At 41.0% G+C, this 16,768-nt stretch overlaps 1 protein-coding gene across 1 annotated transcript; it reads right to left on the reverse strand.

Annotated features, from left to right (window-relative positions):
* Positions 1 to 622: 622 nt before the first annotated feature.
* On the reverse strand, positions 623 to 16,766 carry LOC310677308 (mitochondrial import inner membrane translocase subunit Tim23). Its single transcript, XM_083440126.1, has 7 exons — positions 16,423 to 16,766; positions 14,839 to 14,897; positions 12,669 to 12,762; positions 11,337 to 11,421; positions 6,994 to 7,052; positions 5,516 to 5,626; positions 623 to 1,072 (listed from the first exon to the last, which is right to left on the reverse strand). Exons 1-7 carry the CDS (start codon positions 16,529 to 16,531, stop codon positions 957 to 959), a joined length of 633 nt encoding a protein of 210 aa, XP_083296252.1. The 5' UTR covers positions 16,532 to 16,766; the 3' UTR covers positions 623 to 956.
* Positions 16,767 to 16,768: the final 2 nt, after the last annotated feature.

A 16,768-nucleotide genomic window follows, 5' to 3' on the forward strand; every position in this document is an offset into this window, starting at 1 on the left:
GCAGACTTTGTATAATTATATGGTTTGCATGTGTATACTAGAAAATACTGACAACAGAGTTAAATTTCTTGGAAAGCTGAATCATTTGGAATTGCAGACCACACCCAACTCTGCTAGTAAGGCATGGTTGGGCCTCATCCATCAGCTGGAGCTCATCAGCAGGGTTGTGCATTATGTGGCAGCATGGAGCTCATGCACCAGCACCATAATTGCCATGGGTTAAGGGGTTGGTTCAGTTAGCTGACAATACCTTAAAATATAAGCATGAAACCCAACAAAGAATTTGTTAGTTCGGTTAAACCTGAAATAGAACAAGAACAACACAGACTCAACATGCTTTATATTTTTCATTCCTTATTGTATTTTTACATGTACATGTTTCTATAGAGGAAAACTAGATTATGGTAGCATCGTCAAATGAACCTCACTCTGCAGATTAATTTAGGTAGAAGGTGGAATCTTGTTCCCCAATACTGGACACAACACAATTCAGAACAGAAGTTATAAAGCAAATGAACTGAATTGTGCAAGTTGTAAAATCACTCTAATGTACTGAGGCAGTTACCTGCTACAAGAAACAAGTTGCCTATTGCCAACAGAGGATTAAAGAAGTGGCAAAAGCTGTAGGGACAAAAACTTTTTATTAGAACCAAATCAAGCAACAGTATAGGTACATAAACCTCATCACGGGACAATTAACATGGGTTATGTAAAGTAAAATAACTAGCCCAGGCAAAAGTGAACATGCTGCCAAAGCAAGATCTTCAGCTGACAACTTCATCACACCCTCACAGATACTAGCACGTTACCATCTGGCAGCTGAAAGGATAGACCGGTTCTGATAACCATGTCACAGTGAGGTTTTCTAGTCTTTGTTTCCATTCTGCTCCATGCTGTACTGAAAGGTTTCAAGTCTGATTGCACTACATGTGTAGATTCTCAGTTCTCAATGCTGCTCAGAGTGATTGCCTCTGCACTGAGCCCTTCATGTGCTCCCAGTTGTTGTAGAGAGCATAGAGACTAGTGAGCATGAGTCCTGCAACGCCACCTCTCGCTATCCCTCGTAGTCCACCTGTGGAAAACAGTGGCGGTAAAGAAATCAGCTAATCAATCTCAGGGGCTTAGTTGCATTTGTACAAGTAAAAACACAGTACCAGAGATCACAAAAACTGCCATTGCTTTGGAAAATATTGACACACCTCAATGGGAACAACTTCTTAAAACAGTGGTTCACAAGCTCAGCCACTTATTAGTTGGAAGAAATTTTAAGTGTCTTAACTCACAGACCCAATGACTGTTACATTTAGGTTCATGACATAAGGTGTGAAGAAGAAAAAACAATTCCACTTACATACAGAAAAGGGTCAAATATATTAAATTTCAGCCCTAGCTGGAATATGAATATATGAAAACATAACAATAGTTCTGTGGCACTTCAAAGACTTTTTTTAATGGACTGTGTAGTCCATGGAAGCTTATGCCGTGATACATTTGTTAAGCTTTGAGGTGCCACAAGAACCTTGGTTGTTTTTGGTAAAATAAACTACCAACATTACCACTATGGAAATTATACTTAACTAGTGGCTAGTGTAAAGCTAGTTTTATGGTACCAGAATCCCCTTTCTATAGGTTTAGATTCGTTTTACCAAGGACTGTCATTTCCAGTGCCTTAGAAAAGAAGCAGTTTGCAGCAAAGCCATTACGTTTTGCACTGATAGATAAAAAATAGTATGTTGAGCAGGGAGAAAATCCCATCTATATATACAGCCTACAACAGGCTATGTGACAGGATTTTTGTGTCGTGACTTTATATGTGATATAGCTAAAAGCAGTTCAGGAACTACAACAGAATACTTAATGCAGTCTTGACTCTTTTAAGAGTTGTATTTTCAAGCAGGACAGACGGGAAAAAGCTAGTCTAGTTTGGTGTAACACACCAGAAGAACTTGCTCATGGAGATGAAAACCAATTCTCATTTTTTCTGATAATGTGCAAAGCCCTGCAATGAAACCCTTTGCACTGCAATGTAGTTGTCCAATACCCAGCTATGGAACACCCCAAAGGAGAACAGCAGAACTAAGCACCAACGTACAACCAAGTCACTTGTGTGAAATTCAGTTTGCATTTGCACAGCTGGCAGTGTTTGCCTTTCCTGCCTGAAAATATTCACATCAAGGTGAGTATGTGTTGTTTTTTTAAAAAAGCAAGTTTGGCAAAAAGAAGAAAGAGTGCCTTTTGAATAACAGGACTTGGAACTCTCCTGACCCTTTTCAGTTCTGCTTGCTAAGCGATAGGCGAATGTACTCCTGTCCCTCCTCTGAAGTCAATTCTGCTAGCCTTGGATAGCAAGTCACTTTACTGAATCCCCCAAAACAAGCAGCTGTCATTATCTTTCTCTTACATACACATGTTGAGATAGGAGAATGTCAAAACATGACTTAAAGAGTTGCAGGCTGCAATATTTGAAAGCAGACACTTACAGAGCCTGCCAATTGGGAAGGCCTATCCAGTACCAACTTCTGCCATAATAGGGGACCTCCACAGAGACAGCTTCCTGATTGCTATTGGAAATCCCCCCCCTCCAAATCATGGGATTGCTAAAAATAAAATAAATGCAAAGTCACAAACCTCTGCATTTCATCCCAGGTGTGGGTGGCATGCCATCTGCTCTTATTTCATGGTAGTTTTTGTTACATAAATCAGCCTTCCAATGTAAAACATTTTGTGTAAAAATGTAAAAAGTGCTGTGTTTTCTGATGGTTCCTAGTAAACAGGTCATTCTAGCCTACAGGTGCAGCATGTATTAAATTTATAATATATTGGGATAGTACTCTTGACAATGGTGGGACCCACTCTATGTGAATAGAACCAAATGGTTTTCAATACAAATCATGCCATTTCCACTGATGAAGAAGTGAGAAAGCTAAAAACACCCAGTTTCAAGCCTGATGAAAGCTCCAAGCATGTCAGACGCTTTCTAAAATAAAAGAACAATTGCTGTGCAGGGCTATCAAATTCCAAAAACCTAGAAGTTTCCATATACCTCCGTTAAACCCAACCTAGCTGGTTCCTGTGCCATTGCTTGTTTCTATTTAGCCTGCATATATCCAGAATGATGCCACCAATACAAACTATTTCATTAGATCTCCAATTATACAGGAACGGTTATAAAGCACCACACATTCTGGTTCCACAAATATATTTTCCAAGTAGTGATGATTTAATTTCCATTGGGTTTCCCTCATAATTAGCTTTCCTTCTCCAAGTTCTCATTCAGAATTCTCAGAAAGAGCTTTGAGTTATAGTAAGAAAGCTCAGATACACCAACTGTCCCTGCTGGTATAGGCTTCTGCAAACCGCACGTCTCAGCTTTAAATCTTGATGCTCCTGAACCTTCCTAAGCATACTTGAAAGAATCTATTGCTGCATGGGAAGTAGCTTCCAAGATTTCCCAGTTCAATCTTTTGGGGGAGAATGGAGACAAAGAGGGCTGCTCAGCTTTAATGCCTCATTTTCCAAACCAGGGGAGTTAGTTTCTGAAATACACCCACACACCCTTCCAAATCCTGCTGCCACTCTAACTGTTCATAGAAATACAACCAAAGTGGCCAACTTTTTAATAAGCACAAACCAAGATTTGAATACATTTTTTCCTTTCTATAGATCCATGTACTTTTGGCACTCAAAAATGATGACAGATCTTTTTCATGTTTTTCGCTAATGTATCACTAATTTCAATTGGTTTTCCGATACTAGTCATATTTAATCTAATGGCACTTCGCTAAGATAAGACTTGCTTTCAGAATTGCAGTAGCCTGTGTCAATAGCATAAATCTGCCATTTAAAATTGGGAGGAGCCCTGAAAGTTAACTAATGTTGAAACAAATAGAACAAATAGCTTTATTGCTTATGATAATGTTGGACAAGGCTGGACCTGGAGAGTGATCTATTACAGCTGTAGTAGGTAGAAGTTCAGGTAAATATTTCTAGCTAGAAAAGATGGACAGACTTTTTAAAGAGGAGCCCGCTCTACAACTGATAAACTGGTTTCCTAGTTACTGCTTCCAGTGTGTTAAAATCCGTGTAAAAAACCATGGCCTAGTTTCTTCAGCTCTTCTGTTGTCTATAACTGTTGCACACACAGCAGATCTATTATGCCAGCACAAATGTCTCTTAACATATTTGTTTCCACTTGAGAATTTGGAATAAATTTTTGCATTGGGTTCTGAGGTATATAACCTAAGGCTGCACAACCCTTCCTTTGTTCCTAGGGGAAGCATAGAGTTTTTTTGTGTGTTTCAAATATCATTTATCAGTGATGTTTTCCAGCTACAGTGAATCATCTTACATATACCAGCTGCACTGGCTCCTGGTGGAGTACAGGATCAGGTTTAAGGTGCTAGTTTTAACCTTCAAAGCCCTATACGGCCTAGGACCCTCGTACCTACGGGACCGCCTCTCCTGGCACGGAGAGAAGAACTTACGGTCTTCAAACAAAAACATCTTGGAGGTCCCAGGCCACAGAGAGGTTAGGCTGGCCTCAACCAGAGCCAGGGCTTTTTTGGCTGTGGCTCCAATCTGGTGGAACGCTCTGTCACAAGAGACTAGGGCCCTGCGGGACTTGACATCTTTCCGCAGGGCTTGCAAGACAGAGCTGTTCCACCAGGCCTTTGGCCAGGGCACAGCCTGACACCCTCCTTTGGCAATCCTCACAGAACTCTAACCCAATGGTTGCGATTAATCTGATTTGAATTAATTTTATAACAAAATGATTTTAGAATATTTTATCATTTTACTGTTGTTAGTCGCTCTGAGCCCGGCTTCGGCTGGGGAGGGCGGGATATAAATAAAATTTATTATTATTATATAGTGCTATCCTGTCGGACTAAAATTGTAGGATGTCTTTTTTTACACTAATCCTTACTGTTTCTGGATGAACTATAGCTAACTGCCAGAGAACTGTTATGGAGTTTCATGACCAAATTCTGGTGTCATTTTCATTGTCAATGCATTTCTCAGACTATATGCACTGTGCAGCTCAATTACTTGGGTAATCTGCTGTTACCACAACACCAAAAAGCTAAAGTCTATATTTAGAACATTTATCACATTTAAATTTATTCTGTCTTCTCTTATCACAGTAAGACAAATTGCCTTATTTTTTAAAAACCCTCAATATTACCACACAAGGCAAAGCATTCTCTCATATTTACCCCCAATTTCTATTTTAGGAACTGTTTGTTTCTTTTAGCTCTGGATTAACAGTTTCTATCACCATTAATCAGAAGGCAGAACTCATTAAAGGCAGAGCCCTTGTAGTAGGATTTCAGACAAAGGTTTAATGCATATGGAAAAGGGAAATTGAGTTTTCACATGGCTCATGCCTTGTTCTTAAGAATATATAATCACAAGTCAGTAAACATGACATTAAGCACACACAGAACAGATAAGCTTACTTTTGACCCAACTCCTGTACGCAGAACCAAAATGAATAAAGGTAATTTTGCCAGCGTACCTGTGCTTTTATACAGCATGCCTGTCATGGTCCCAGCAGCAACTGTGTTCAGATCATCTTCTGCACCTCGAGTTTTTTCAATTATGACTCCAAATGCGCTATACAGCAGTGCTGGAATTGAAGTCGACAGGGAGAACACAAACACATAACAACAACAGCAGCAGCACATGTCCAACACAGTACAACCCAGTAAGATTCTGGTCTCAGTATCATTCTCTCTTGGGGAAAGTGCCCAAAACTGAGCTTGCATTTTAAGGAAGTTGACTTAAGATCAATGAAGGAAAGATTCCCATTACCCTCTCATCCCCAGTAGTGCCATTCCATGTTGTTCAGCAGTGCCCATTGGCCATCCAGAAAGGCTTTTCAGGGTATGGACATGTGCAGAGCAATCTCAATGGGGAGAAGAGGGCATGAAACCTTTCTGTAAACTTAGTTAACTTTGGATGATGAAATGAGGAGGTGAGTTAATCAGAGACGCAAAATGCAGTCCTGTAATGTAAGGAAATGGGAGAATGTGTAGATCCAGGGGACATGAAAGCACAGAAGTTTCTGAAGGGAAAGGTAACTTGCTACTAAAGTGTTTCAACTGGATCAGCTGAAGAGTTCTACACAAGTGCCAAATGCAAATCTCAATCAATTGGGGCCTTTGAAAAGCACCATCAACATTATTCAGTTGTATTATACAAGGGTGGTCAGCAGCAAATCCAAATGAGCAGACCTGCAATGTTTTACAAATACTGAGCATAAAAGAGCAACACAGTTGAAACAGGTTAGGGTTCACTATAACTTCTGAAAAACTTATTTCACACTATTTCAAAAGGGTGACTTTTAAACATCCTATAAAACCATTCCTAATCTCATACTGGAAACTAAGAACGGCAGTTGAATTTGTCTTTTGGTTAGGAAGTAGAGCCACACTCACCCACCCATCCCAAAGCCCACAACTGAAGATTCTCTTCCCAGAAAGGAACTGAATTCTAAAATATTTGCAGACTTGTCACTAGACAGGTCAGGGTAAAGGACTATGACAAACAAGGAAATGTTACTCAAGAAAACAAACACAGCTGCGAAGTGTCTGTTAATGTATCACTTGCAAGGGTGGAATCTTGAACTTTGGGACCTTTGAGCTCAAATGGCAATTTTCCATGATCTATGATTTCTCTGCTGATGGGGGCGGGCAGAAAGTGGGGAGGGAATCCTTGAAGATGCCAGAGTCTTCTGTGACGAAGGGAGATTTTTCAGGCCTCTAAATCTCATTTAAGGGAAGGCAAGCACCCCTAGTCAGCAGGCCCTAGATTCATTTTAGGCTTTGCAATGCAGTGCAATGACTTTCCAAACCCGAAGAAGCCAGAATCCTTGACAAAACTTCCATTCTAATTCTAGTAGACTTCCAGGATTACTGAAAAATTCAACTGAGTTACAAAGAATGATATTGACATTTCCCATGTAGATTTGATTTACACAACAAACTTACTTACCTAGAGATCCAAGAGTGTTGGCCCATAATGCCCCTTGCCTTGTCACCATATTTAAAATCCTACAAGGAAGTAATGAGAGAAAGAGATTGAGCTGTACTGCTTTATCATAGGCTATATTGTTTTCAAGGCCTAAACAGAACCAAAGACAACTTAAGTTTCTTCTGCTCACGCCTTCTGTCCATGCATTTCATAAGGCAAGAGTGAAAAAGGGAAAGCTTAAATGAAACTTGTTCTACCTGGAGAAATCAAATGCTGTACAAACGTTTGATCTCTAGCACACCAGCAATACAGGTTTTACTACAGAAACCTAACTTGAAAGGACAAGTTAAATTCATTTGCATTTTTGAACAAATCTGCTCTGCTTTAAGGCAGGTGGCACTACGTGCCAAGGTTAATTAAAACGTTTATGTAACTCAAATGCAAATTTGGAGCTCAGTGTTATGCAATATTTTTTCCAGGTCCCCCCCCCCATAAGTATCCTAGCTAAAAGATTAATTGTTCACTTCTTTTTTAAAGAAATAGATCCACAGATTTTTCTGTAGGCCAACATACTTAGCATGTTTCAGGTTCTGGAGAAAGCAAGTGCACAAAACATGGACTGTGATCCAAATAATTAGTTAAGGTGTGCATAATGGCTTGATCATACCCACAGTGAATTTTCTTTTTATTGCCCCATCCCTTTAAATAACAGAGCCTTGTACCTAATTCAAAAACAGCCTCCGGAAGTCCCTCAGTTTCAGAAGCACTTTGCCTTGTGGCATGAAGAGCACTGTATTGGGGCTATGAAGCATAATATAATCATTTCTGCCCCATTAATTAGTCTGAATAACTGAAGCTTATGAACAGATTCCATGGGACACAAACTAAATGAACTACCCAAAGCACATGTTTATATAGACATTTTTCTTAGTTCTAATATATCAATTAAATGGTCATTAGAACACGATTCCAGAAGCAACCATATTTGGGTGAATCTGAAATCACGGCTGAAAATTCTGAATAGGGTGACTGCTGCCTAGGAATGAAGAAGTATTTCTATGCATAGGTAGCTACTAAAGATGCAGTACAGTGCCTTAATAATTCAATCCCTCCCCCCTCCTTCAGCTATGGCTTGAATTTAGAAAACAGCTTTGGGAGCCTGTTGAAGCTAGATAATTTCCCCCTCCAAGACAGACAATCGATTTGAATATATTCATCAAGCAATTCTTTAAATCGAAATGCAAGGCTGCTTTTTTTACATTCTAAAGAGAAGTGCTTTCATCAAAGGCAACCATGTTAACTGAGCCAATTCTAGATTACCAATTTTTACCAGCACACTGCTCTACATATTTTAAGAATTAGATCACAGTGCAGTGTGGAGTGCTCTTGTTCATTTTTCCTACCTCTGCAAGCCTTGGGAGTTCCCCTGAATATGCTGATGCTCCTACATTAGCCTGGATTTGGCTACAGTTCTGTCAGCACTCAACAAGAGAGTTTGCTATTAGAAGACATTATACCAAGACTGCCTAAATAGTTTAGATTGCATTAAGGAGCTTGTCCTTTGGAAGATTGTTAAGCATGCAAAAATCCAAGTGCTAAATTATACACATTTTAATTTGGACATCCTTAAATATCACTTCTTATAAACTTTATAAAAACAAAGGGGGGAAAAGGTCAAACATCCTCTACCATAGAAATTAAAATCACATGCTGAACAAGTGTGTATGCTCCCAGACTAGTGCTGAGTAGAATGTTAACTGCTCAGCACACTCTCAGAGAAGCACAGTATTGCCCCACACTGGTGTCAGCTGCCTCCAGAACAGAGACAGTGACAGACAGATAAAACAGGCAGTACTTTTATCTCCCAGCAGTGTAACACCGTCACAGGCATGATACTGACCCAGACAGCTGACTACCGCTGGAACCTAGGGACAAATGATGAACGGGAGACAAAGGTACCTTTCAGAGCGTGCAAGGTGTCATCTGCTCACAGCATGCTGTGCACCTTACAGAGAGCAAGAAAAGTGAAACTAAATCGAAAGATGTTCTTCCCACTGTGCAAGCTCCTGCCCAAGCAGAACTGCCATATAATTTGCTTATTACAATCCTGCCTAGCTGCTAGGACTTGCACACACATGTGCTGAATGAACACCCATGCCAATTTCCCTCCTGTTTCTTTTTTATGGTTCTACTAACCCAGGAGATTCAGGACTACTTGCTATAAAATTGATGATTCATTAACTCACAGTAGCAAATGCTGTACAGGTGACTTACATCTTACATTTATTTTACTTATGCAATTGCAGCTTTGAGGGGAAGGGAAGGGGGAATAATAAATGGAGCACAAAGGAAACACACTTTATTTATTTATTCTCCCCACATTCTTGCGCAAAGCTTCAATTGTGGGCTTACCGGGCTTTGGGAAGGTGGAGCAGTCCTCCGCCTCCTTCCCAAAGTCAGGTAAGCAAGGCGTCAGGCTTTGGGAAGGCGGTGCTATGGCTCTGGAAGGGTCCCAGAGCTCTCCCTCCTCCTTCCCAAAGCTGGGCAAGTGCTTACTGGGCCCTGGGACCTTGTCAGAGCCCTTGTGCCACTTCCCCATAGCCAGGCAAGCAGACCTCCACCTTGCAGAGGCCCTGGTTCCATGGGATCCTGGCTTTATGAGATTTTGCTTATACACACAATGGCCAGGAACGTAACCCCCACCTAAGATGCGAGCTACATACCTGTATAGTCATTGTAGCTTGAATACTCTCACAGAGCCTTATTTTTTGGACTAGTGAGAGCCTATGGAAGAATATACTTCAACTGATCATTCAGGTAATGTGGGCTGCCAATTGCGTTAATGCAGGCCAAGGTGTCCTTTTTAATCCACCATACTTTAACAGAATCTGGAGTTAAGATGTCTGAGCAATGAATATTGCTATAACTGAGGTAAACGGAAGAAACATGAGAGGCAACTGTTATATCCAGGATGGATGCTATAGGAGGCAGACCAATAGCAGCAGCAGTTCCACAGAGCTGAGATTCACAAAGAATCAGAAGGGAATTGCTGATGATTCGAGGAAAAGGGTATGTCATGGATTCTGAGAGGCAGTTGGGTTATCAAAGTTTAGAGAACATATAACTTCCCTATTGTGTAGGATACCTTTGCCATTTTCCCGAAACCTATCTTCACTAGTTCTGTGACAATGTTGCAGTATATAAATAAATAATAATAATTTCTGAAGGTATGTGTTTCATCTGGGATCACGCACCAAAATGTTAACAGTTTCTGTACCCCCATTGTTCTAGAAAATGTTAATAAGAAGTATAAACAGATGGATAATTAAAGGATTATACATAAATCTTATAGATATTGTTATAGTTTTCCTTTAAAACAGTTTTACAAATGAGGGCCACATATGAGCCACATTTTGTGGAGAATATCCTTGCAACTGCTAAGAATGGAGTGACTGGGATAATTGACCTTCAGCATATCTTCCTGAAGGTCCAGTAGAGCATTAATATTAGTTTGCTGCCACCTGCTGGTCTAAAGGATTTAATGATTGCTATATTTCTACATAACAATCTGTTCAATATACATTTTTTTTAAATGCCATAGGATTATGCATTTGAATCTTCTATGTCCAGCATGATTTGTTTTTGGCCAAGATTTCTCTGAAAGAACAAGAAATCTCATTTGAAAGAAAAGCTTATAGAAACTAAGTGAATATGTGCATGTATTGACAGCCTATGCCCTTTTAAAATGTGCCTCTTTTTTGGTGGGGGGAGTGTGTGTTATTGGGTTTTTATTTTGATTACAGTGTGTGTGTGTGTAGTGTTTTTTAAGTTGATCATTTCTCTGAACCACCTTGAGACCTCCGGGTATAGGGCGGTATATAAATTCAATAATTAATTAAGTAATAATGTAAGCATGCACAAATTGATAGGAGGGGATAGAAAGAGAACAAAAAGGTGTTTCCTCAGAAATAACTCAATTACTTTCTTTTTAAGATTAATGAAGTGATCACCACCACACGTTGAGCTCATCCTAATTCAAGACTTCTCACACAACTCAGGGCAGTGACAATCCGCTGTCAGGAATACTAAAACACCCCAGATTTGGTATTTAGTCCTTTAGCTTTATGGGCACAAAAGGCTTTATAAGTTAAGACTTACACAGAAGTGTAATTTTATCTTGACTGCACTAAAGGCCAATTTAATGATATCTCACTTACACTTATAGGAAGTCAAAATTCAAGGCAAGCAAGCAAATAAGTATCTGGAAGGCTGTAAGACCATGAATACCTATGAATTCTTCTGAAAACAAAATGAAAAATGAGCAACCCTTGAAAGCTGAAAAGTATCTGGAATTATGTACTTACTGTACATTTCGAGGTTTAGACCAAGCCATGCTCTGTGTCTCCTTCAAGCCCAGTCGCAGGCCATTTAGTGCACCAAATGCAGCTCCTAAAAGGCAGGACATCAGGATTAACCACAGGAAATGAAAACTGAACATACATTCCAGTAAGGATTAAAACAGCTCACCAATTAAACATGCAGTCTACGGAAAAATAAACTACAATAATGATACGCTTCTATTGAAGCAGATACATGTTGCATTATTGAAGGCAATTTACATTTTACAGGCAAAACAGTGAATGCGGCCTGCATGAGTCACTTGCCCTTCTTTGCTCTTTATGTTTTGTTCTTATGTTCTCTCTTCCTATACCATCACACCCCATAGCAATTACCTACTGTATTCTCTACCATGGGGTGGGGGAGAATAAACAGCCCCTAGAAGATGTAGGAAAGTGAGATGGAAAAATACCAAATCATGCCACACCAGCAAAAAATATCTATTAGCCTATGCACAGAATCTTCAATATCCTGTTATAAAACTGCAAAGTTTGTATGTTCAGAAAAACCACAAATGCCATTTTTAAACAGCATATGCTATACTGCAGACATAAATGCCATTATAGATAGCTGATGTGTATGCTCCCATTCTAGTGCTGAGCAGGATATTAACTGCTTAGCACACTCTCAGAGAAGCACAGCACTGCCCCACCCTGCTGCCAAAATGCCTCCAGAACGGTGACAATGGCAGACAGACTGGACAATATTTTCATCTCCCAGCAGTGTAACACTGTCAGGCACGGTAATGACACGGACAGCTGACTACCGCTGAAATTTAGGAAATCAACAACAGTCTAAAACATCCCAAACCTTCACTCAAATGTTCCATCGTTCATTTTTGGCAATGAAGGCCTTGCAACTGTTGTTACAATTTGATGATTATGTCCAGAAAAGCCTTCAAAGGGAATGTCGTTTAAAAAATAATAAATTGCCCAAAGCTTACAAAGTATCAACAGTGTAAATGGGGGAGAGATACAACCTAGATCACAAGGCCTGGAAATCAATGCACCGTGAAAACAGTGTACATCATTGACACTCTCAGTGGTGCTAGAAGACTCTGTTCTGTTGTGCCGCAGGACTATTGCATTTGCTACAAAAGAGGAACACACTGCCCCTCTAGAATTTGCTACTATAATGCACTCAAGTTTGTTTTAGACAAGAAGTATGTCACTGGAGACTTGGCTAAACTTGATACATTACGAATATATTTTTATACACTACACTCACCCCCACACATACAAATTCTATCCATTTTAAAACAGAACAGTATCACAATATAAATTAAATCTTACCCATACCTGTCATGCAGCATCCTCCAATTGTAAAGAATGCCAGCTCAAACCTGCCCCTAGTTTTGCTAGCTCCAGTGGGTAAAATGAATTCATCTGTGTCCTGAAATGGAAATATCCTTTTAAATTACATTTGTGGCGAAAAACTCATTTGCTTTATAAAAACAGGTGCAGTACATTCAGAGAAAAATAAGGAGCCTTGCTATCTCTGAGCTAATCAAGTGCTCAAATGAAAGATTAGATAACAAGGTCCATAAGAGAATAATACATGGTAAATAAATCTACCACAGACATTCAAGCCATTGCATGTTGATCATGTGTGTAAGCTTCTAGTCTAGCACTGAGCAGGATATTGACTGCTTAGCACACTCTCAAAGAAGCACAATACTGTCCCCCACTGGTATCAGCTGCCTCCAAAACAGAGGAGCTGACAGACAGCTACCATGGACAGTACTTTTATCTTCCAGCAGTGTAACACTGTCACAGACATGGAGATGACAAAGACAGCTGACCACCACTGGAGTTTAGAAACAAAACTCTGTATCACTGGTTCCCAGATTAGAGAGAATTCACACTTAGTTTCTGCCCATACTAGCCTACAGACCTAGAAGCTGCAAGAAGCTGGGACTGTGTGGCTGTAGATTGTTAAGAGCAAGCATGGCAAAGAGGCAATTGAATACTAAGTGGACACTCCGTGTTTGAACCCTGTGAAAGGGAGCTCCCAACTTATCTTCTAGCTTGTAAGAGTAGGTAGTGCATGCTTAAGAAGGGCTAAACATCTATACAGTGGTGCCCCGCAAGACGAATGCCTCGCAAGACGGAAAACCCGTTAGACGAAAGGGTTTTCAATTTTTCGATGCGCTTCGCAGGACGAATTTCCCTATAGGCTTGCTTCGCAAGACGAAAATGTCTTGCGAGCCTTGAGATTTTTTTTCGCTCCCCACCCCCTTTTTCTAAGCCGCTAAACTGCTAATAGCCTTTTAGCCGCTAATAGCCGCTAAACCGCTAATAGCGCTAATCCGCTAATAGGGTTGCTTCGCAAGACGATAAAACCGCTAGATGAAGAGACTCGCAGAACGAATTAATTTCGTCTTGCGAGGCACCACTGTATATATTTATCTTTCTGAACTGTTTGGTGCTGTTTGAAAATGGGCCACTTCACACTGCCCTGATCTTCTATGAATAAAATTAACAGAGAACCTTAACTCTTCTGTTAAGGTTTATCCATTTATCCATATTCATTTACTGAAATATGATAGGACCTGTCCTCAATTTGGAGCGCTTGATGAGGAAACTGGTCAAAATCTTTTTGGAACTATACAATGACCTCACTTGCACATGGGTTGATTCCAGAGTGACAAGTGTCTCATTTGCTCCTGTGCAAAGTTGTGGTTTGGCTTAGCACATTAGTAGAATCTGTGCTTGTGGTTTAACCTTCCATGGCTAACCATGGCAAACTGGGCCAACATTTACTTACACACGTACAGTGATACCTCTGGTTGTGGATGGGATCCATTCCAGAGCTCCGGTCGGATTCCGAGGTGTTCACTACCGGAGGTGACTGTTCTGCGCATGTGTGCGGCATGACAGAGCGCTTCTGCGCATGCGGCGAAACACGGACAAATATTTCCGGGTTTGCTGCGTTCACATCCTGATGTTTATGTAACCAGAGGGTTACGTAACGCAAGTGTATAGGTAAAAAGGTAAAGACCCCTAGATGGTTAAATCCAGCCAAAGGTGACTATGGGGTTGCGGCCATCATCTAGCTTTCAGGCTGAGGTAGGTGGTGTTTTTCCGCAGCTTTCCAGGTCATGTGACTAAACCACTACTGGCACACAGAGGACTGTGACAAGTGCCAGAGCGCCCGGAAATGCCATTTACATTCCCGCTGCAGCAGTACCTATTTATCTACTTGCCCTGGTGTGCTTTTAAACTGCTAAGTTGGCAGAAGCTGGGACACAGCAACAGGAGCTCACCCCGTTGAGCAGATCTGAACTGCCAGCCTTTTGATTGGCAAGCCCAAGAGGCTCAGTGGCTTAGACCACAGCACCACCCATGTCCCTTTAGCTTTATGTTACATACATATACTTGTAACCTTTACATAAATTTCTTAAATGAACATTTAGCAATCAATTGTAACTATATAGCAATATAATTTGAACAAGCATTTACATCTCACCTGTATAAGGTATCTGGGATCTACATTTAAATATGGAGATAAAGGATTCATTCCAGTCACTGCAAAAAAATAAAACATAAAACAAATTTCAGTATAACTAGATGTAAAAGTTAATATGACAGTAAAGGGCTAAGAAAGAAAAAGATGAAAAATTAAAACAGTGTTAACTTTCAAATGTACATTGTGGCCTGGGTTGCACAAAATGCTAAGCCAGACTGGCTTAGAACTATCATGAGCTCTTCCAGAAAAAACATGAGCTGATTCAGACAATACACCAATCCTTGGCAATGCAGCAGCAAATAAAGGACCAGAGAGAAGTAAAGCAGCGGCGTTCTTGCTAAGTCAAGGTGAGACATGTTTAGCTTGTGTCTACCAAGCCATCCCTACTCAATGAAATAATATTCATAGTGTGAGCCATGTCTGTCCTATGAAGCTGATTAGTACAGAAGAGAGCAGTGTGGAGAATGAAAGGAGAGAAAAGCCAGTACATGAGTTTCAGGCTAAGTAGCCACACTTAAGTAATCTGTCTGTTAATGTAGAACTATCACCTTGAAACTCTACTTAGAACAGAGTAGAAAAGCCACATGCAGAAATACATCAGGAAAATCAGGAATACATACTTTTTCTGAAATGCTCAAAAGTTATTCAGACCATTCACTGTGTCAAGGCCTTAAAACTGGTATGCCTCATGTTAAGAAAGGAGGCATTTGATCATGCTGGCAAACCCAAGTTAAAACAGGGACCACTTTCAGTCTCATGCCTGGTAGAAACACCACAGATGCTTAAAGGACAGGGATAGCTAATTCAGTAGAGAATGAGATTCAATCTCAGGGCCATGGGTTTAAGCCCCACATTGGGCATAAGATCACTGCATTGCAGTGGGTTGGACTAGATGACCCTTGTGACCCCTTCCAACTCTACAATGACCTTGAAAATACACCTGGAAGAGATAAGCTGTTTTCCCTCCTTCACAACTTTTATGAGCTGCAGCCCCACAAACCTGCCTGCCAGCACCTTCATCCCTCCCACACAGACTTCCTTTGCTTTAAAATGTACGAAACTGCACAGTAGGGAAAATAAAAGAGAGGCTCTAATACAAGCTCCAAGAAAGAGCACCAGCCTTCTGTTCAATCCTATGTGAGATTCCTCCCAAGCTTTCAAGGTAGAATTCCACGCCGCCACATCGGTCAGTTTTAAGTCTTTTATTTGATTGTATTCTATGGTCAAAGCTGCTTGTTATTATTTTAAAATTTCATTTGTAATTTTAAGGTTTATACATTTCACTAATTTTAACATTTCAAAGCCTGACTTCCTTCCCCTTCTTTCTGCGGTTCCTTAAATTTATTTTTATTATCTTCTGCATATCCAAATTAACTTAATTTGCTCATTTACTCATCTACTTTAAATATGTACTATTATAAAACTGCAGGTTATTACAATAATCCTGCCAATGTATCGCCATCATCATCATTTTATTTCCCCCCCCCCCCGCATCACTTGTTATAAAAGAGGGATGAATAAAACAGGTCACCCCAAACCCGACGCCCGAAACGAATGAAAAAGCTCCCCATGCCAAATACTCACGAGGGACTCCGGCCAGGTCCGCGTGGGAATAGCCGGGCCCACCCATCGCCGCGCCGCCGAAGAGGCCGCCGAGCCCGGAGCCCTTCGAGTTCCCGGCTCCCCCTTCCATGGAGGACGAACTTTTGCCGGGGGGGCTTCAGCAGCCCTCTCCCCTCCCCCTCCTCGTGCTCAGCAGCGGCGGCTAATGGACGTTTTTCCCTCGGCGCCCGCCCGCTCGCTCGCTCTTTCCTTCCTCCCTCAAGGCCGGCGCGGGAAAGGAGAGCACGACGACCTCCTCAGCGCCAAGGCCGCGGCTGCCGTAAAGCGACTCCGCGACGCCGGCGCGCGAGGCTGCTTCGCGCGCGTC

This window comes from Podarcis tiliguerta, assembly GCF_965153285.1.
Source record: "Podarcis tiliguerta genome assembly, chromosome: 5".
In the NCBI taxonomy this organism is placed as follows: domain Eukaryota; kingdom Metazoa; phylum Chordata; class Lepidosauria; order Squamata; family Lacertidae; genus Podarcis; species Podarcis tiliguerta.

Excerpts from the sequence above, each read along its gene's own strand:
- LOC310677308 (XM_083440126.1), bottom strand. The coding sequence starts at position 16,531 with ATGGAAGGGGGAGCCGGGAACTCGAAGGGCTCCGGGCTCGGCGGCCTC. Across the intron at positions 7,053-11,336 it reads TCTAAACCTCGAAATGTACA|GATTTTAAATATGGTGACAA; the intron begins GTAAGTACATAA and ends ACTTCCTTGTAG. Across the intron at positions 1,073-5,515 it reads CATGCTGTATAAAAGCACAG|GTGGACTACGAGGGATAGCG; the intron begins GTACGCTGGCAA and ends TGTTTTCCACAG.